Below are 21,838 nucleotides of genomic sequence, written 5' to 3'. Positions count from 1 at the left end.
GGCAAAGGATGCACAAATCACGGTACTGAGCTGCCCTGCCATGCCTCTATTTACCAGACAATGGAGGTAATTTAGCAGAAATAAACTTAAAACTTAACAAGGAACACTCAGCACCTCCCTCTATTAGATAGGCTATGAACTACTTAGCAGAAATATGCTCAAAACAGAACAAAAAAAACTCACCACAAATATTCACCCTGTACTCACCTCTCAGCTCCCTTGTACCAGCGACACTTTTGAATTCTGACGTCACTCCTTCGTTGTGTCGCTTGCCGACTGTCTCCCTTGCAGGTAGTCTGCTCACTCAGACTCCCAGGCCTCTGCTCCACGCTGCCTTTATCCCCAGTCTCCGACTCCGTTCCTCCCGCAGGTTCACTCACTCAGACTCCATGGATTTCCAAAAGGCGTTTGACAAAGTGCCACATAACAGGCTTGCCAGCAAAGTTGAAGCCCATGGAATAAAAGGGACAGTGGCAGCATGGATACGAAATTGGCTAAGTGACAGGAAACAGAGAGTAGTGGTGAACGGTTGTCTTTCAGACTCGAGGAAGGTATACAGTGGTGTTCCCCAGGGATCGGTTCTAGGACCACTGCTTTTCTTGATATATATTAATGACTTGGATGTGGTTGTACAGGGCACAATTTCTAAATCTGCAGATGACACAAAACTTGGAAGTATGATGAACAGTAAGGAGGATAGTGATAGACTTCAAGAGGACATGGGCAGGCTTCATGAATAGAGGCATAGGGCTGGATTTTCATTGGGCCGTGGAGTCGGGATTGGAGGCGTGTGGGGGTTTAAAATCCCGAAATCGGGGATCCCGACCCCATCCCGCCTCCATGCCAGTTTCAAAGGAGGCGGGTACCCACCCTGCACTGGGACCCGCCTCCCCGAGGCGGGAAGGGGATTAGTGCCAATTAACTGCCTGTTAACAGGCAGTTTTTAGCCTAATCCCTATTTTTATTGTTGAAATGTGGGATTCCCGACGGCTGCAAACCACGCCAAGTTAGCGAGGCGGGCCGTCGGGATGAAGGGCTTGGAGGGGTCGAGATGTCCGGTGTTCAGGAGAGTGATGGGTGCATGAGTGCAGAGGTAAGTGTGTTTGGTCTGTGTAAAGTGTTTAAAGAAGTTCTACTAACCTTTACAGCCTTCCTTCCTTCAGGTCTCGGGAGTCCCTCATTCCCTCATCTCACCGACACAGAAAGCAGAATGGCCGCCAGCTGTCAAAATCTGCAGCCTCTGCTTTCTGTTCCGGGGAGATCTCTAAATCATCCTGAGAGGAAGGAATTAACCTGGAGTACAGATTGTCAGTGTTTGACAGCTTCAAATAGCTGTGAAACGCTGATATTTCATCTGTCAAAAGGTCTTGACAGATGAAATATCAATCTGTGACGTCACCTGTTGCCGGGTGGCCCTTAATTGGCCTGCTGAGCCCGCTGGGCGGGCTCAACAAGGTCAATCAAGTCAAAATCGCATAGGTTGGCTAGAACTTGATGGAGGCGGGACTACAACCCCAAAAGTTGTAGTCCTGCCTCCTACCCGACTCCTCAATGAAAATCCAGCCCATAGAGTACAAAAGCGTGGAAATTATGATGAACCTGTATAAAACACAGGTTTGGCCTTAACTGGAGTACTGTGTCCAATTCTGGGCACCGCACTTTAGGAAGGATGTGACGGCCTTAGAGAGGGTGCAGAAAAGATTTACGAGAATGATTCCAGGGATGAGGGACTTCAGTTACGTGGACAGACTGGAGAAGCTGGGGTTGTTCTCCTTAGAGCAGAGAAGATTGAGAGGAGATTTGATAGAGGTGTTCAAAATCATGAGGGGTCTGGACGGAGTAGATAGAGAGAAACTGTTCCCATTGGCAGAAGGGCTGAGAACCAGAGGACACAGATTTAAGGTGATTGGCAGAAAAACCAACGGCGACATGAGGAGAAACTTTTTTACGCAGCGAGTGGTTATGATCTGGAATGCAATGCACGAAAGGTTGGTGGAGGCAGACTCAATCACGGCTTTCAAAAGGGAGTTGGATAAGTGCCTGAAGAAAAAACATTTGCAGGGCTACAGGGAAAGGCGGGGCAGTGGGACTAGCTGTCGTGCTCTTGCAGAGAGCCGGCACGGGCTCAGTGGGCCAAATGGCCTTCTTCCGTGCTGAAACCATTTTATGATTTGCCCTAATATATCCTTATGTGGCTAGGTGTCAACTTTTTTTGTCTTATAATGCTCCGGTGAAGCGCCTTGGGTTGTTTTACTACGTTAAAGGTGCTATATAAATACAAGTTCTTGTTGGTTCTGTTGCCAATTATCATAAATCTGTGGCCTCTAGTTACTGATCCTTCTGCCACTGGAAACAGTTTCTCCTTATTTACTCTGTCATAACCCTTCATGATTTTGAACAACTCTATTAAATCTTCCCTTAACCTTCTCTGCTCTAAGGACACCAGCCCCTTCTTCTCTAGTCTCTCCAATTAACTGAAGTCTCGCATCCCTGGTACCATTCTAGTAAATCTCTTCTGCATCCTCTCTGAGGCCTTAACATCCTTCCTAAAGTGTGTCGCCCAGATTTGAACGCAATACTCCAGTTGAGGCATAACAAGTGATTTATAAAGGTTTTGCTTTTGTATGCTTATACTTCCTTGCTATTGTACTCTAGATAAGGCCCAAGGCTCAATTTCCAGCGAGTCTTAGGCCAACATGTTTGTGCGCATCTTCCTCTCCCACAGTCTTCTAATTGCTTTGAGACCATAATCTGAAATTTCACAACAATGCAGGAAGCACTACATAAGACATAAGACGTAGGAGCAGGAGTAGGTCATTTGGCCCCTTGAGCCTGCTCCGCCATTCAATAAGATCATGGCTGATCTGATCTTGGCCTCAACTCCACTTCCCTGCCCGATCACCATAACCCTCGACTCCCTTATCGTTCAAAAATCTGTCTATCTCCACCTTAAATATATTCAATGACCCAGCCTCCACAGCTCTCTGGGGAAGAGAATTCCAAAGGTTCACGACCCTCTGAGAGGAGAAATTCCTCCTCATTTCCGATTTAAAAGGGTGCCCCCTTATTCTAACATTATGCCCCTCAGTTCTAGATTCCCCCATGAGGGGAAACATCCTCTCTGCAACTACCCTGTCGAGCCCCTTCAGAATCTTATATTTTTCAATAAGATCACCTCTCATTCTTCTAAACTCCAATGAGTACAGGCCCAACCTGCTCAACCTTTCTTCATAAGACAACCCCTTCATCTCCAGAATCAACCTCGTGAACCTTCTCTTTACTGCCTCCAATCCAAGTATATCCTTCCTTAAATAAAGAGACCAAAACTGTACGCAGTACTCCAGGTGTGGTCTCACCAGCGCCCTGTACAGTTGTAACAGGACTTCCCTACTTTTATACTCCATTCCCTTTGCAATAAAGGCCAACATTCCATTTGCCTTCCTAATTACTTGCTGTACCTGCATGCTAACTTTTTGTGATTCATGTACAAGGACCCCAGATCCCTCTGTACCTCAGCATTTTGTAATCTCTCCCCATTTAAAGAATAATTTGCTTTTTTATTTTTCCTACCAAAGTGGATAACCTCACATTTTCCCACATTAAACTCCATCTGCCAGATTTTTGCCCACTCACTTAGCCCATCTATATCCCTTTGAAGATTCTTTGCGTCCTCCACACAATTTGCTTTCCCGCCTATCTTTGTATCATCAGCAAATTTGGCTACATTACACTCGGTCCCTTCATCCAAGTCATTAATATAGTTTGTAAATAGTTGAGGCCCCAGCACTGGTCCCTGTGGCACCCCACTAGTTAGTTTGCCAACCTGAAAATGACCCATTTATCCCGACTCTGTTTTCTGTTAGTTAGCCAATCCTCTATCCATGCTAATATATTACCCCCAACCCCGTGAGCTCTTATCTTGTGTAGTAACCTTTTATGTGGCACCTTATCGAATGCCTTCTGGAAATCCAAATACACATCTACTGGTTCCCCTTTATCCACACTGCTAGTTACATCCTCAAAGAACTCCAGCAACTCTGTCAAACATGATTTCCCTTTCATAAAACCATACTGACTCTGCTTGACTATATTATGATTTTCTAAATGTCCTGCTATCACTTCCTTAATGATGGACTCCAGCATTTTCCCAATGACAGATGTTAGGCTAACTGGTCGATAGTTGCCTGCTTTTTGTCTCCCTCCTTTCTTAAATAGGGGCGTTATATTTGCAGTTTTCCAGTCCATTGGGACCTCTCCAGAATCCAGAGAATTTTGGTAAATTACAGCCACTATCTCTGCTGCCACCTCTTTTAAGACTCTAGGATGCAGGCCATCAGGTCCAGGGGACTTGTCCACCTTTAGTCCTATTAGTTTGCCTAGTAAAACAGTGCTGTTTTTGATACAGTTCATCATACAAAACTATGGGTTTTAAAATGTGAATAGTTTATGCATCCAAAGTGCAAGAGTAACAAAATCAACTGTAATCTCCGATTACCTCAACTTTAGCAGAGAGCTGAGCTGGATATAATTTTAGCAACACATCAAATGATGCAGGTTGCAGCATCTTCAATAAACAATGTGCTGCGTCATGCAATCCTCCACCTGGTCTCAGCTATAACACCGTGGAGAGGCAATGAATGATGGGCAGACTTTTTCCTACAGAGGGGGAAGGAAAATCAAGAGTCACCTCAGCCAAGTTCCGTACAGCTCCTTCCGCCAATCAGAGCAGCAGCAGCAAATATTTTGCACTTGCCATGTCCAAACAAGAAAGGTGGTGGGGAGAAAATGCCTCATTAAAAAGGGAATGTGCTTACACTCAAGCCAATTTATAGTGCAAGACACTGCACAAACCATATTTAACAGGAGTGAACATATAGCAATGGAAAATAATCCTGCTGCTAGCAGAACCAGACTTGACCCAGACACTACTTTAATGTCTGGACCGCCACATCTTATATAACAGCAGGAAGCCGCAACAAATAACATTCATTAGCAGTATTCACTGGGCGCACAATATGGGGAAAAGCAAAACGAGTCTGCCCATATGTTCCCTACACTGTACTTGTTGATGGCAGATAGCAAGAGCAATAAAAGGTAAACTATGCCAGCCATCTTTGGTAGTGTTATAACAACGTTTATATGTACTTCATATCAGTTATAGAACTGAAAAAAACAAACTGATTTAACTTCAATCTTAAGATAATATACACAAATGCTCACAAACAATGTTCCCTCTAAAAATTTATTGTTGTACGCAGCCAGTTTTTTCTATCCACGGTAACTTTTAATTTTTTTGCACGACCACGCCGCGGTATTTGAGAGCTTGTGAGCGGCCTGCGCGGTACCTTAAAGATTGCTGCGTGCCCGTATGCAGCTTAGAAGGGACACTGGTCATAACGTTGATCTCCAAGTAGAAAACTTAATTCGATAATGACTGAGGGATAATAAAGTGGTGAACCTTTTTTTACAGATGGTCATACAGAGAAGCATTACTACCCCCTGCTGTCTGGTTAAAACACTACAAATGCTGCTGTAATTAATAGTCAATATAAACTGCTAACTCATGCAAATAAATCCCATATTTTTGTTGAACCAAAAAAATTGCGTTTGTTAACAGTTTATATTAAGTAAGCGGAAAATTATTTTTTTTTCCAAGTTGTTCGACGGCAAATATCATTTCTCTCTGTGCTTACCCAATTCTTAAGTTTTTATATACTCAGAAATACAGTCATAGTAAAACTGATCAAGACCAATCATAAATTAGTGCTTCATACTGGCTGGCCAAACCAACAACATTAATTTTTAAACTGAGCATCTCATACTCTGGGTCTTTTTGCTTGCTGTTACTTACAATAGTTGTAATGACAAATAATCACAAAGTATTATATAAGCATTAGTTAATTTTGCTTAATTTACAACTTTTAAGCTTACAACTCTAACTAGCATTACAAATCTTTTTAGGAATTAAAATAATTACATCAGAATATATCCTTTATGCCAAGCACCAGATCAAGCAAAGCACAATGCTTTTACTTACCCGATTGTCTATGAAAGTATGCTCCATGTACTGTGATGTTTTCCAAAAATGTCCTTGGCACAGATTATAGCACATGAACTTTAGAAGAATACTGGCTAATACCAATGCATGACTTTCCTAAGATGTTAGGTGAAAAAATACTTCTGTTTGATACAGTACCATCATACCCCTGGTTCTTCCCTTCAGTGTTCTCTCTCTTTCCAGACGAAACGCTATTTCTCCAGCTGCCCACTGCCTCAGCATGTTAAATGCCCTCAGGCTGCACAACAACATTGCACAAGCATGCTCAGTAAAAGAAAACCTTTAACAGAGAAAAATATCCTGTCACTCGGGAATTTTTAAATCTCTGATTGCAACACGAGCCTGACATGAGGTGGGGGAGGAAAATCAAACAAGCTGTTTTAACAATGTCCTACCAGACTTAATTTAGTAGCTTATCAGTAAAATAAAGTGCTCTGGTATTAATTTGAAACAATTAATAACATTAAACACTCATCGATTGCGGTATTCACTCAAATATTGCTCCCCTTACTAGTCCAATTAGTATTTAGCCAGGTCAAACTTATATAAAACAAGAAAAGAAAGACTTGCATTTCTATAGCACTTTTCCCAACCTCAGGACGTCCCAAAGTGCTTTACAGCCAATGAAGTACTTTTGAAGTGTAGTCACTGTTGTAATTTAGGAAACGGGGCAGCCAATTAGCTCTCGGCAAGCTCCCACAAACAGCAATGTGATAATGACCAGATCATCTGTTCTTGTGATATTGATTGAGGGATAAATATTGGCTAGGACACCAGGGATAACTCCCCTGCTCTTCTTCGAAATAGTGCCATGGGATCTTTTACATCCACCTGAGAGAGCAGACGGGGTCTCGGTTTAACGTCTCATCTGAAAGACGGCATCTCCGACAGTGCAGCACTCCCTCAGCACTGCACTGGGAGCATCAGCCTAGATTTTTGTGCTCAGGTCTCTGGAGTGGGAATTGAACCCACAACCTTCCGATATCCTTCTTAAAAAAAGCAACAGATCATAAGGCAATATTGAACCAAACGCCTGAATAGAGGCCGATACAGAAATCTCTCTAATAATGCATTTTATTGTCCCTCTAAGATTTCAACAATTCAGTAAAATGTAACAGCCAAATTAATGTTTCAGGTGTAACCCTCCATCATAACTGAAAAGAAATTAAAAATTAACAGCATTTAAAAAGAAACAGAACAAAGAGAAGAGGGAGGAAAGGGGAAAAACAGAGAAAGTAAAATGCTTAAAAAGTAAATATATTCAATGGCTTAAGTGATATTAACATGAGATGATAGGAAGAAGCATAATAAAATGAATGAAGAAGATAGTGAATAGCTAAGGTGGTAGGTAGGGTTACGGCAGGACTGAAATGGAAATGAGGAGGGCTGGCAAAGTGGGACAGAATTTAGCAGACTGAGTAGAAAAAGGCAGGTCAACGATCAGAGGTAGACTTCACCGATAGCATGGTGATCCGATGGAGGGTTTCCACACAGGCACAAACTCGCCTTACCCTCCCCCAAGAAACTCCACCATCAGGGCATTCTACTTCCTCCCTTGTGTGTGTGTGTGTCTGGTTTTCCTTTTCCTCCCCCTTCCTTTTTAAATCTGTTGATCTTTAATATTTCCATTTCTGGCGAAGGGTTAACAGCTGAAACTTAACAAGACTGTTCTCGCCACAGATGCTGACTAGGTTTTATCATGAAATATGCAAAACTGACACCTGGGGATTACTGTTCCAAGACTGGGAAGAATATTAACAATATCACAAAATAAGTACAAATGAGGAAGGTCATTTGGCCTCCAGAATGTTTCCAGCATTTTCCCTTTTTATTTCAATTTTCCAGCAATTGCCGTTTTTTGCTTTGTTACTTAGATGTGTCAATGAGTGACTAGTACACCAATATCAAGGGTTTAAGATTGACTTCAGGGTAGCGGAGGTGAAAACCCCAGAATCATTTAAGGAACAACTGAGTGCCATGATAGAGATTGCCGGGATTTTATGAAGAATGAGCCAGAATGGGCCAAATGAGCCTCCTCATTAGTACTTATTTTGTGATACTGTTAATATCCTTCTCAGACTGGAACAGTAATCCCCTGTATCATTAACAAAACTATTTCAAATTGGCCAAGTAGTGGTATGTATTAAGCCAATGGGGAGGAAGAGAGTGCAAGAAGACTGCAGTACATATTTGAGTGATGTTTATCTAGCGAGGGATGATTTTAAAGCAGTTTTGCATGTTTCCTGATAAAACTTAGTCCAGTGCAAAGAACTGACAGTCCAGAGCACAATCATCACAATCGCTCCACAATGGTCCACCTGGTGCTCTGGCACTATTAATAATAACATTTATTTTTCTAATATAACCCAGTTTTTGCCAAGGGCACCCGAGGAAGCCCCCCCTCATTTAAGCAGGGTTGGTACCTCAAGAGGATACCAGCACTGGGTCATTCACTTTACAGAGTTGCTCTTTTGGACAAAGATGTAAAATAAATTACATATAATTTTAATGAAACTAGGATTTAAGTTCGTGATCTGCTTGAGGGTCAATCATTTCAGTTACAGGTGTGATGTTTTATATTGAAGTACATAGAATACTTAAATTATTTTTATTAAACATCGGGAACGGTAGCATAGTGGTTATGTTACTGGACTAGTAACCAGAGGCCTGGACTAATGATCCAGAGACATGAGTTCAATACCTGCCACGGCAGCTGGGGAATTTAAATTTAGTTAATTAAATAAATCGGGAATAAAAAGCTAGCATCAGTAATGGTGAGGATATAGAATGCAAAAATAGGGTAACAACTCGCTTCGCATGGCCAAGGACCCTGTCAATCTAAAATGGAGGATCCTGTTAGCCTAAAATGGTGGTGCAATGTCGACATCGCTGAGTCACTTGCATATTGTAAGAGATGATCATGTTAACTCGGGAAAAGCTAAACTGATCTGTGGCTGCTAATATGGCTGGCACCCACAACGTCACACCTTGCTGGTGGAAACAGTGTAGGGCGGAGTGCAGAGGATATACAGACAATAGGCGATCAGAAAATGCATTACCATACTGATTAGGTGATCGTGAAACCATTACCTGCATATTTTCTATATTATAAACCATTCAGTGAACTGTGACTTCTTTATTTCAAACTGCCAGGCCAGGAAATCACTTTAAACTGTGTACGTGCCTCGCTCGGGATTGGTGTAGAATGTACGATGTGTTAATGTCTTTTCAAAAGTAAAGTATAATAATGTGACCCACTGTATGAAAGATTGCTTGCTCTGGTGGAACCTGTCGAGACTCTGCTGGAGTCAGAACGGTGCTGTATCAGAGTAAGTCTCCCGGGACAACAGAATAAAACAACTGTTGAACTAAACCAGTATTCCGACTCAGTGTTTGTACTGAACCAGATTGAGGACCAAAAAATCCATTTCAACAATGGTAACCATGAAACTACTGGATTGTCATAAAAACCCATCTGGTTCACTAAGGCAATCTGCTGTCCTTACCTGGTCTGGCCTATATGTGACTCCAGACCCACAGCAATGCCCTCCGAAATGGCCTAGCGAGCCACTCAGTTGTATAAAACCGCTACAAGAAACAATAATAAGAATAAAACCGGATGGAGCACCTGGCATCGACCTCGGACACGGCAACGGCACACCCAGCCCAGTCAACACTGCAAAGTCCTCCTCACCAACATCTGGGGACTTGTGCCAAAATTGGGAGAGCTGTCGCACAGACTAGTCAAGCAACAGCCTGACATAATCATACTCACAGGACCATACCTTTCAGCCAATGTCCCAAACTCCTCCATCACCATCCCTGGGGTGGCGGCACAGTGGTATACTGTCGGGAAGGAGTGGCCCTGTGAGTCCTCAACGGTGACTCCGGACCCCATGAAGTCTCATGGCTTCAGGTCAAGCATGGGCATGGGCAAGGAAACCTCCTGCTGATTACCACCTACCGCCCTCCCTTAGCTGATGAATCAGTATTCCTCCATGTTGAACACCACTTGGAGGAAGCACTGAGAGTAGCAAGGGCACAGAATGTACTCTGGGTGGGGGACTTCAATGTCCATCACCAAGAGTGGCTCGTCAGCACCACTACTGGCCAAGTCTTGAAGGACATAGCTGCCAGTCTGGGCCTGTGAGAGAAGCAACACGAGGGAAAAACCTACTTGGCCTCACCAATCGACCTGCCACAGATGCATCTGTCCATGACAGCATTGGTAGCAGTGACCACCACACAGTCATTGTGGAGACGAAGTCCTGTCTTCACAATGAGAACACCCTCCATCGTGTTGTGTGGCACTACCACCGTGCTAAATGGGACAGATTCAGAACAGATCGAGCAGCTCAGAACTGGGCATCCATGCGGCACTGTGGGCAGAATTGTATTCCACCACAATCTGTAACCTCATGGCCCAGCCTATCCCTCACTCTACCATTACCATCAAGCCAGGGGACTAACCCTGGTTCAATAAGGAGTGTAGAAGAGCATGCCAGGAGCAGCACCAGGTGTACCCAAGAATGAGGTGCCAACTTGGGGAAGTTGCAACACAGGACTACATGCATGCTAAAAAGCGGAAACAACATGCTATAGACAGGGCTAACCGATCCCACAATCAACAGATCAGATCAAAGCTCTGCAGTCCTGCCACATCCAGTCGTGAATGGTGGTGGACCATTAAACAACTAACGGGAGGAGGAGGAGGCTCCATGAATATCCCCATCCTCAAATGATGGTGGAGCTCAGCACGTGAGTGCAAAAGACAAGGCTGAAGCCTTTGCAACCATCTTCAGCCAGAAGTGCCGAGTGGATGATCCATATCGGCCTCCTCCTGAGGTCCTCACCATCACAGTAGCCAGTCTTCGGCCAATTCGATTCACTCCACGTGATATCAAGAAACAGCTGAGCGCACTGGATACAGCAAAGGCTATGACTCCGACACCATCCCGGCTGTTGTGCTGAAGACTTGTGCTCCAAAACTAGCCGCGTCTCTAGCCAAGCTGTTCCAGTACAGCTACAACACTGGCATCTATCCGACAATGTGGAAAACTGCCCAGGTATGTCCTGTCCACAAAAAGTAGGACAATTCCAATCCGGCCAATTACTGCCCCATCAGTCTACTCGCAATCATCAGCAAACTGATGAAAGGTGTCGTCGACAGTGCTATCAAGCGGCACTTGCTCACCAATAACTTGCTTACTGATGCCCAGTTTGGGTTCTGCCAAGACCACTTGGCTCCAGAAATCATTAAAGCCTTGGTCCAAACATGGACAAAAGAGCTGAATCCAGAGGTGAGGTGAAAGAGACTGCCCTTGACATTAAGGCAGCATTTGACCGAGTGTGGCATCAAGGAGCCCTAATAAAACTGAAGTCAATGGGAATCAGGGGGAAAGTGCTCCACTGGCTGGAGTCATACCTAGCACAAAGGAAGATGGTTGTGGTGGTTGGAGGTCAATCATCACAGCCCCAGGACATTGCACCAAGAGTTCCTCAGTCCTAGGCCCAACCATCTTCAGCTGCTTCATCAATGACCTACCCTCCAACATAAGGTCAGAAATGGGGATGTTCTCTGATGACTGCAGTGTTCAGTGCCATTTGCAATTCCTCAGATAATGAAGCAGTCCATGCCCGCATGCAACAAGACCTGGACGACTTTCAGGTTTGGGCTGATAACTTGCAGATAACATTCGTGCCACACAAGTGCCAGGCAATGACTATCTCCAACAAGCGAGCGTCTAACCACCGCCCCTTGACATTCAACGGCATTACCATCGCAGAATCTCCCACCATCAATATCCTGGGGGTCACCATTGACAAGAAACTTAACTCGACCAGCCACATAAATACTGTGGCAACAAGAGCAGGTTAGAGGCTAGGTATTCTGCAGCGAGTGTCTCACCTCCTGACTCCCCAAAGCCTGTCCATCATCTACAAGGCACAAGTAAGGAGTGTGATGGAATACTCTCCACTTGCCTGGATGAGTGCAGCACCAACAACACTCAAGAAGCTCGACACCATCCAGGACAAAGCAGCCTGCTTAATTGGCACCCCACCCACCACCTTAAACATTCATTCACTCCACCACCGGCGTACCATGGCTGCAGTGTGCACCATCTACAAGAAGCACTGCAGCAACTCGCCAAGGCTTCTTCGGCAGCACCTCCCAAACCCGCGACCGCTACCACCTAGAAGGACAAGGGCAGCAGGCATATAGGAACACCACCACCTCCAAGTTCCCCTCCAAGTCACACACCATCCTGACTTGGAAGTATATTGCCGTTCCTTCAGCGTCGCTGGGTCAAAATCCTGGAACTCCCTCCTTAACAGCACTGTGGGAGTACCTTCACATAGAAGATAGGAGCAGGAGTAGGCCATTCGGCCCCTCGAGCCTGCTCCGCCATTCAATGAGATCATGGCTGATCATCCAAATTCAGTACCCTGTCCCTGCCTTCTCCCCATATCCCTTGATCCCTTTAGCCTTAAGAAATATATCCAACTCCTTCTTGAATATATTTAATGAACTGGCCTCCACCGCCCTCTGTGGCAGAGAATTCCACAGGTTCACCACACTCTGGGTGAAGAAATTCCTCCTCATCTCAGTCCTAAACGCCTTACCCTTTATCCTTAGACTATGACCCCTGGTTCTGGACTCCCCGGCCATCGGGAACATCCTTCCTGCATCTAGTCTGTCCAGGCCTGTCAGAATTTTATAGGTTTCGATGAGATCCCCTCTCAATCTTCTAAACTCCAGTGAGTATAAGCCCAATCGACACAATCTCTACTCATACGTCATTCCTGCCATCCCAGTTATCAGCCTGGTGAATCTGCGCTGCACTCCTTCCATGGCAAGAACATCCTTCCTCAGATAAGACGACCAAAATTGCACACAATACTCAAGGTGCGGTCTCACCAAGGCCCTGTACAACTGCAGCAAGACATCCTTGTTCCTGTACTCAAACCCTCTTGCTACGAAGGCCAATATACCATTTGCCTTATTAACCGCCTGCTGCACCTGCATGCTTACCTTCAGCGACTGGTGCACAAGAATACCCAGGTCTCTTTGCACTTACCCTTCTCCCAATCTATTGCCATTCAAATAATAATCTGCCTTCCTGTTTTTGCCACCAAAGTGGATAACCTCACATTTATCCACATTATAGTGCATTTGCCATGTTTCTGCCCAATCACCCAACCTGTCCAAATCGTATTGGAGTTTCACGACATCCTCCTCACAGCATACCCTCCCACTCAGCTTTGTGTCGTCTGCAAATTTGGAGATACTACATCCAATTCCCTCGTCCAGATCATTAATATATATTGTGAACAGCTGGGGTCCTAGGACCGATCCTTGCGGTACCCCACTAGTCACTGCCTGCCACTCGGAAAATGACCCGTTTATTCCAACTCTTTGCTTTCTATCTGCCAACCAGTTCTCTAGCCAAGTCAATACCTTGCCCCCAATCCCATGTGCCTTAATTTTGCACGTTAATCTCTTATGCGGGACCTTATCGAAAGCCTTCTGAAAGTCCAAATACACCACATTCACTGGTTCTCCCTTATCTATTTTACCAGTTACATCCTCAAAAAATTCCAGTAGATTAGTCAAGCACGATTTACCTTTTGTAAATCCATGTTGACTTTGTCCGATCCTGTCACTGCTTTCCAAGTGCTCTGCTATTACATCTTTTATAATGGATTCTAGCATTTTCCCACTACCGATGTCAGGCTTACCGGTCTATAATTCCCCGCTTTTTCTCTACCACCTTTATTGAATAGTGGGGTAACATTAGCTACCCTCCAATCCATGGGTACTGTTCCAGAGTCTATTGAGTTCTGGAAGATGACCAGCAATGAATCTACTATCTCCAGGGCCACTTCCTTAAGTACCCTAGGATGTAGATTATCAGGCCCTGGGGATTTATCGGCCTTCAATCCTGTCAACTTCCCCAACACCATTTCCCTACAAATACTGATTTATTTCAGTTCCTCCCTCTCATTAGTCCCTATGTTCCCTGACATCTCTGGGAGGTTATTTGTGTCCTCCTTTGTGAAGACAGAACCAAAATATGTATTTAATTGGTCTGCCATTTCTTTGTTCCCCATTATAAATTCCCCTGATTCTGACTGTAAGGGACCTACGCTTGACTTCACCAATCTTTTTCTCTTCACATATCTATAAAAGCTTTTACAGTCAGTTTTTATGTTCCCTGCAAGCTTACTTTCATAATCTATTTTCCCCCTCTGAATTAATCCCTTTGTCCTCCTTTGCTGAATCCTAAACTGCTCCCAATCCTCAGGTTTGCTGCTTTTTTTGGCCAATTTATATGTCCACCACACGGACTGCAGCAGTTCAAGGCGATGGCTCACCACCACCTTCTCAAGGGCAACTAGGGATAGGCAATAAATGCTGGACTTGCCAGCGACGCCCACATCCCATGAATGAATAAAAAAATAATCAATGTTACCAATTTTTCAATTCCATCTTATAAATCAATTAAAACCTGAATACTTCAAAGAGGGCACATACAACTTTATTTGAATCATGATTATCTTAGCACATTCCTGGATAGAATAACATGTTCTGAAGAGAATACTGTCAGAAGATGCCAAAAATTAACTATTTAAGACAGTGCTCATCAATAAGGAGCTTTTCCTAGCAACATGCGCAAAATCTCTAAGTGATCAGTTTTACAATTGCTTATTATTTCTGACAGGTATTGCGCACAATATAATTACAGATGAGGAAGGCCATCTTAATTCATGCATCTGGAAAGTTCCTAAAGTCCCTTCATTGTAGCAGCCCATTATTTCTTAAATGATTCCAGGTTCTTTTCCTCCACCACTATCTGGAAGCCCATTCCATTTGTTAAAGGGGATTGATGGTCCATTAACCACATTTTCCACTTGAGTAGCAGCTCAAAAAATCAGTGGCTTTACAAGAAATAGTAGAACATGCAGATTTAAACATAAGAACATAAGAAGTAAGGTCAGGAGTCGGCCATACGGCCCCTCGAGCCTGCTCCGCCATTCAGTAAGATCATGGCCGATCATCGGCCTCAACTCCACTTTCCCGCCCGATCCCCATATCCCTTGATTCCCCTCGAGTCCAAAAATCTATCAATCTCAGCCTTGAATATACTAAAAGACTCAGCATCCACAGCCCTCTGGGGCAGAGAATGCCAAAGATTCACAACCCTCTGAGTGAAGAAATACCTCCTCATCTCAGTCTTAAATGGCCTACCGCTTATCCTGAGACTATGCCCCCTAGTTCTAGACTCTCCAGCCAGGGGAAACAACCTCTCAGCATCTACCCTGTCAATCCCTTTCAGAATCTTGTATGTTTCAATGAGATCACCTCTCATTCTTCTAAACTCCAGAGAGTATCGGCCCATTCTACACAATCTCTCATCATAGGACAGCCCTCTCATCCCAGGAATCAATCTAGTGAACCTTTGTTGCACTGCCTCCAAGGCAAGTATATCCTTCCTTAGATAAGGAAGCCAAAACTGTGCACAGTACTCCGGGTGTGGTCTCACCAAGGCCCTGTACAATTGTAGCAAGACTTCCTTACTCTTATACTCCAACCCCCTTGCAATAAAGGTCAACATGCCATTTGCCTTCCTTATTGCTTGCTGTACCTGCATGTTAACTTTCTGTGTTTCTTGCACGAGGACACCCAAATCTCTCTCAACACCAACATTTGAAAGTTTCTCACCATTTAAAAAAGATTCTGTTTTTCTATTCTTCCTACCAAAGGTGAATAACCTCATATTTCCCTACATTATACTCCATCTGCCACCTTACTGCCCACTCACCTTAGTCTATCTATATCCCTTTGCAGACTCTGTTTTCTCCTCACAGCTTACTGTCCCACCTAGCTTTGTATCATCAGCAAACTTGGATACATTACACTCGGTCCCTTCATCTAGGTCATTAATATAGATTGTAAATAGCTGAGGCCCCAACACTGATCCTCGCGGCACCCCACTAGTTACAGCCTGCCAACCTGAAAAAGATCCGTTTATCCCTACTCTCTGCTTTTTGTCCGTTAACCAATCCTCTATTCATGCTACTATATTACCCCCAACCCCATGAGCCCTAATCTTGGTAATAATCTTTTATGTGGCACTTTATCAAATGCCTTTTGGAAATCCAAATGCAGTATACTGCAGTTTTTAAACAGTTTAACTAATTCTAAATGAGTCACATCATTCCACATTAATCAGGAAAAACAGTGCGACACAAGGCTTTTCAACTGCCAAAGCTTACAACCAAATCTACTCATATACAGAGAAATTGCCTAGTGTCAACGTTATCAGGCACATTATCTGTTTAAAAACCCACAGCAGTTACACTTCTACATGCTTCTGTAAAATCAATAGCGATGATAAGTTGTAAAGGCTAAAGAACACAGAAAGGTTCTTATGTTTTAAACCAAAGCATGTGTGATTTATAACATTTGTTGAGTCCTTTATTTTTGAATATGTAGTTTAGTCTCAGAATAAGAAGTCAGCCATTTAGGACTGAGATAAGAAGAAATTTCTTCATACAAAGGGATGTGAATCTTTGGAATTCTCTATCCCAAAGTGCTGTGGGTGCTCAATTGTTGAGTATATTCCAGGCTGAGATCGATAGGGGAATCAAGGGATATGGGGATAGTGTGGGAAGGCGGAGTTGAGGTAGAAGATCAGTCATGATCTTACTGAATGGCGGAGCAGGCTTGAAGGGTCGAATGGCCTACTCCTGCTCCTATTTCTTATGTTCTTAGTTGCTCCATTCGCTTGACTGCAGCTTCATAATTTTGTAACTTGTTGGGAAGTCTTAAGACTACTTGCAAAAAAAAATGATCAAACATTAAATGTTGTTATCTTCAGAAATGAATAGTTTCTTTTGCCTGTTCACTTTCAGTTGATCAGTATTATTACCGCAGAGTACAACAGGAACCTCACAAACACTTCAGTTGTCGTTAGCACATTTTTTTTAAATTGCAGGTGGAAATCAAAAAACAAATACAAAACAAATCCAAGCAGTGCTTGACACATTGTTATTTTATATCCGCTAAATAGATTTATTCAGCTTTTCAGTGCAACAATAGGAAGATTTAAAACCATGGAACCAAAGAATGGAATTTCAGCAGTTTCACAGGAGGGCATTTTCAATAATTAGACTACACACTCAACTGCCAATAATAAGCACATTTGTGAGCAACTAACCTCATATAAATAAATAAAACCGCTGCTTTTGGTCTTTCATGTTTACCACACATCTGGGGCTAAACTGAAAATGTCAGGCAAATGGGATTTTTGACAGATTATTAAGCAGCTTGCCCTACCACATCAAAAAACAAAATCCAATCCCAAACTGGAGTATTTTCTTTATTTACCTCCTCACCTGAATGCAAACCAGTAATAAAAAGGCAAATTGTAATTGGCAGAAAGAGGTATCTTGAGAAACTATGTCAAGATAGGCAAGAGATTGGCCAAATAAGCTAATTTTTCAACGGTGAGATACTCACAACGGCACACAGAAAGACTAATTAATTTGTAAATATTGTCAGTTTGTTTCAGCTACATTCTTTTTTGTTTCCAATTGTCTAAATTGTAATACTGCCAATATTTTGCTGATAAACATCAACGAAGGGTCCTTGTGGTCTAAATAAGGCAGCGTTAGTGGCTGTAGTACACGATAGGAGGGATAATCCACCGTGCCCAGCACACACCAGGCAGAACGGGAGTTAAAATCAAACGGGGCTTTTCCTGCTCCAATACCACCGTGCAGCGATTATATATAAACTAATTGGGGACTGACATGAATCTTGTCATGCATGTGGAAATGACTTATGAAATGATACTGGGTGGCCTGCTAGTGGCGCTGTCCAGGGAGAGTATAAATACTCGGGCATGGGCCCAGCTTGCTCAGGACATTCTTTAACAGGAACTAGTGAAGGACACAACTAGATCTCCATGTTGAAAAACAGCTGATTAAAGCCTTATTTAATACTTAGACCAAGTACCTAGTCCGATAGCAAAATACTGCAGATGTTGGAAATCCGAAATAACAACAGAAAATGCTGGAAAAACTCAGCAGGTCAGGCAACATCCGTGGAGAGAAATTTGAGTTGACGTTTCGGGTCGAACCCTTCTTCAAAACTGGAAAGAAAAGAAAATAGATGGAAGGCAGGGCTGCGATCGGACAAAAGAAGTGAAAGAGACAACAGAAGTAGAAGAGACAATAAAAGGTGTTCGAAGCCAGACGAGATGGTAATAGGCTGAGATTAGGTGTGAAGTGTACTGGCAGGGCAAGAGATAGCTGCCAGGTGGGAGAGTGAAACAAAAGGAAAGGTGGGGGGGGGGGGGGGGGGGGGGAAAGGAGTGGAAAAATTACAGGTAAAAAATTAATGGGGGCCGAGGTTATGATCTGAAATTGTTGAACTCGATATTGAGTCCGGAAGGCTGCAAAGTGCCTAATCGGAAATCACTTTGCAGCCTTCCGGACTCAATATCGAGTTCAACAATTTCAGATCATAACCTCGGCCCCCATTAATTTTTTACCTGTAATTTTTCCACTCCTTTCCCCCCCCCCCCCCCCTTTTCCTTTTGTTTCACTCTCCCACCTGGCAGCTATCTCTTGCCCTGCCAGTACACTTCACACCTAATCTCAGCCTATTACCATCTCGTCTGGCTTCAAACACCTTTTATTGTCTCTTCTACTTCTGTTGTCTCTTTCACTTCTGTTGTCTCTTTCACTTCTTTTGTCCGATCGCAGCCCTGCCTTCCATCTATTTTCTTCTCTTTCCAGTTTTGAAGAAGGGTTCGACCCGAAACGTCAACTCAAATTTCTCTCCACGGATGTTGCCTGACCTGCTGAGTTTTTCCAGCATTTTCTGTTGTTATTTCCAAGTACCTAGTAGTTTTCTTACATCAGGGACCTATCGCTCAGATTGGACCCCGAGGCAATCTGAACAGTCTAGTGGCCACAGCGACTGCCATGCTCCCCTCCCTCCCCACCCGCGGAGCCCATTGACCGATAGGTGGCCTCCAGCCTGCCTGATCTTTGCCTGGAGGCAGTCAGCCAGCCACCTCTTCAGGCTGGCAGCTAGCCGGCTGGATATTTACGATGCCCAGCCATTAAAATCGGCCGAGACTCCCGGGCGGGAGTTCGGTGTCTCCCCCAGCTATTTGTCCGGGAGTTAAAATCCACGCTATTGTCAAACTATTTCATATCTGCATTGAGCAACAGAGTTCTTGCATTGGACCACAGAATTTTTAAACTTACCTCCAAGTCATCCAAGGACCGGGTTATACTGAAACGTTTTGATCTTCCATATGATCGCCTAACAGAAGAACGTTGGGGAGCTTGTGGGAATCCGACTGAAATTCCATAAAACTTTGCACCCTGAAAAATGAAACAAAATATATATAATCAGTATCATACTGTAATTTGTAAAATTGGAAAGAAAGCTTCCATAATAGCATAGTGGATAAATGTATTGCATGTGTGGTACTAAGCTAAACAGACCAGGAATACGCAAATTTAATCCTGATTTGTCCTAAGTTACACAATCTCAGTCTAAAAGGTGGCTGAGACATTCCAGGTTTGGGAGAGGAAAAACTAGACAAGGTTTCCTTTCCTGACAAGGTTCCTGGTAAGTGTCAGTCTGGCCTCAGTGGGTAGCGCTCTCAGCTCTGAGTCAAAAGGTCATAGGTTCAAGTTCCACTCCAGAGGTTTGAGCACGTAATCTCAGCTGACACGGGGGGGTACCGTCTTTCAGATGAGACGTTAAACTGAGGATCTGTACACTTAGAAACATAGAGGATAGGAGCAGGAGTAGGCCATTCGGCCCCTCGAGCCTGCTCCGCCATTCAATGCAATCATGGCTGATCATCCAAATTCAGTATCCTGTCCCTGCCTTCTCCCCATACCCCTTGATCCCTTTAGCCTTAAGAAATATATCTAACTCCTTCTTGAATATATTTAATGAATTGGCCTCTACTGCCTTCTGTGGTAGAGAATTCCACAGGTTCGCCACTCTCTGGGTGAAGAAATTCCTCCTCATTTCTGTCCTAAATGGCCTACCCCTTATCCTTAAGACTGTGACCCCTGGTTCTGGACTCCCCGACCATCGGCAACATCCTTCCTGCATCTAGTCTGTCCAGTCCTCGCATTAAGACACAAAGCTTTCATGCTTGTTTTTTTAACACTCTTAGACCTTTTAGAATTATTAATTACTGTGGCCATGTTTGATTTACACCCTTGATTTCTCTGACTGCCACTTTTGCTTTTCTCTTTCCTGTCTTTTGCTTCTATCCTTGCTTCCCTTTCCTCTGTCTCCCTGCACAGGTTCCCAACCCCCTGCCATTTTAGTTTAAACCCTCCCCAACAGCACTAGCAAACACTCCCCCGAGGAAATCAGTCCCGGTCCCGCCCCACCCAGGTGCAAACCGTCCAGTTTGTACTGGTCCCACCTCTCCCAGAACCGGTTCCAATGTCCCAGGAATTTGAATCCCTCCCTCTTGCAGCATTCCTCTAGCCACGTATTCACCTGAAATATCCTTCTATTTCTACTCTGACTAGCACGTGGCACTGGTAGCAATCCTGAGATTACTACCTTTGAGGTCCTATTTTTTAATTTACCTCCTAACTCCCTATATTCAGCTTTTAAGACCTCACCCCGTTTTTTACCTATATCATTGGCACCTATATGCACCATGACAACTGGCTGTTCACCCTCCCCCTCCAGAATGCCCTGCAGCCGCTCCGAGACATCCTTGACCCTTGCACCAGGGAGGCAACATACCATCCTGGAGTCTCGTTTGCGGCCGCAGAAACACCTATCTATTCCCCTTACAATAGAATTCCCCATCACTATAGCTTTCCCGCTCTTTTTCCTCCCGTCCTGTGCAGCAGAACCACCCATGGTGCCAGGAAGTTGGTTGCTGCTGCCTTCCCCTGATAAGCCATCTCCCCCAACACTATCCAAAGCGGTGTATCTGTTTGAGAGGGGGATGGCCACAGGGGACCCCTGCACTACCTGCCTGCGCCTACTACTCTGCCTGGTGGTCACCCATTCCCTTCTTGCCTGTGCAGCCTTTACCTGCGGTGTGACCAACTTCTCAGGTAGACATAAAAGATTCTATGGCATTATTTCGAAGAAGTGCGGGTGAGTTCTCCCACTGACTGGCCAACATTTATCCCTCAACCAACATCACTAAAACAGAATATCCATTTTACAGCAAAGTCCACATCCCGAATAAATTAAAAAAATGTTTCTCCTGCTCTTTGTGTTAAACTTTTTATGCATAAGCCTACTATTTTGTCCTTGTACAAGTCATTGGTCAGGCCTCAGTTAGTGGGTAATACTGAGGCTTTGGAAAGGGTGCAAAGGAGGGACACTAGACTAATTCCCAGGAAAAGAACCAGCTTGTACTGAACATTGTTTTATTTACATTATACTACAGAAAATGTTTTTAAAAAAAACTTATATTTGAAATGCTCTGCTTAAGTTATTCTGTACTGACGTGGTGGTGATGTGCTGTGCTACTGAATGCTAAGGTGCAGGTTCATACTTGCTGCTCCCCATGCAGCAAATTTTTAATCTTATCTAAAACTTCTGGACAAACACAGACAGGGGAAAAACAAAGGGCAAGTCAAATCCTGCCATTCTTACTCACTTCATGGCATCCAGCTCAGAGGCCAAATCAGGAGAGAATACAGCAAATTGTCTGCCCACTGTCATCATTGGGAATGATATATGGAAAGACTAGCAAAAAA

At 44.0% G+C, this 21,838-nt stretch overlaps 1 protein-coding gene across 1 annotated transcript in view; it reads right to left on the bottom strand.

Annotated features, from left to right (window-relative positions):
* rgs12b (regulator of G protein signaling 12b) overlaps positions 1-21,838 on the bottom strand; it is a 335,452-nt gene that overhangs the window by 242,444 nt on the left and 71,170 nt on the right. Inside the window, exon 3 of the mRNA XM_085975353.1 lies at positions 19,343-19,462. Coding sequence (XP_085831479.1) covers positions 19,343-19,462 — 120 coding nt within the window. The remainder of the gene's footprint in view (positions 1-19,342; positions 19,463-21,838) is intronic.

This window comes from Somniosus microcephalus, chromosome 1 (assembly GCF_052327205.1).
Source record: "Somniosus microcephalus isolate GS21.2 chromosome 1, FLI_Smic_1.0, whole genome shotgun sequence".
Taxonomy (NCBI): domain Eukaryota; kingdom Metazoa; phylum Chordata; class Chondrichthyes; order Squaliformes; family Somniosidae; genus Somniosus; species Somniosus microcephalus.
The sequence above is the reverse complement of the archived record's forward strand: the minus strand, read 5'-3'. Positions and strand labels throughout refer to the sequence as shown.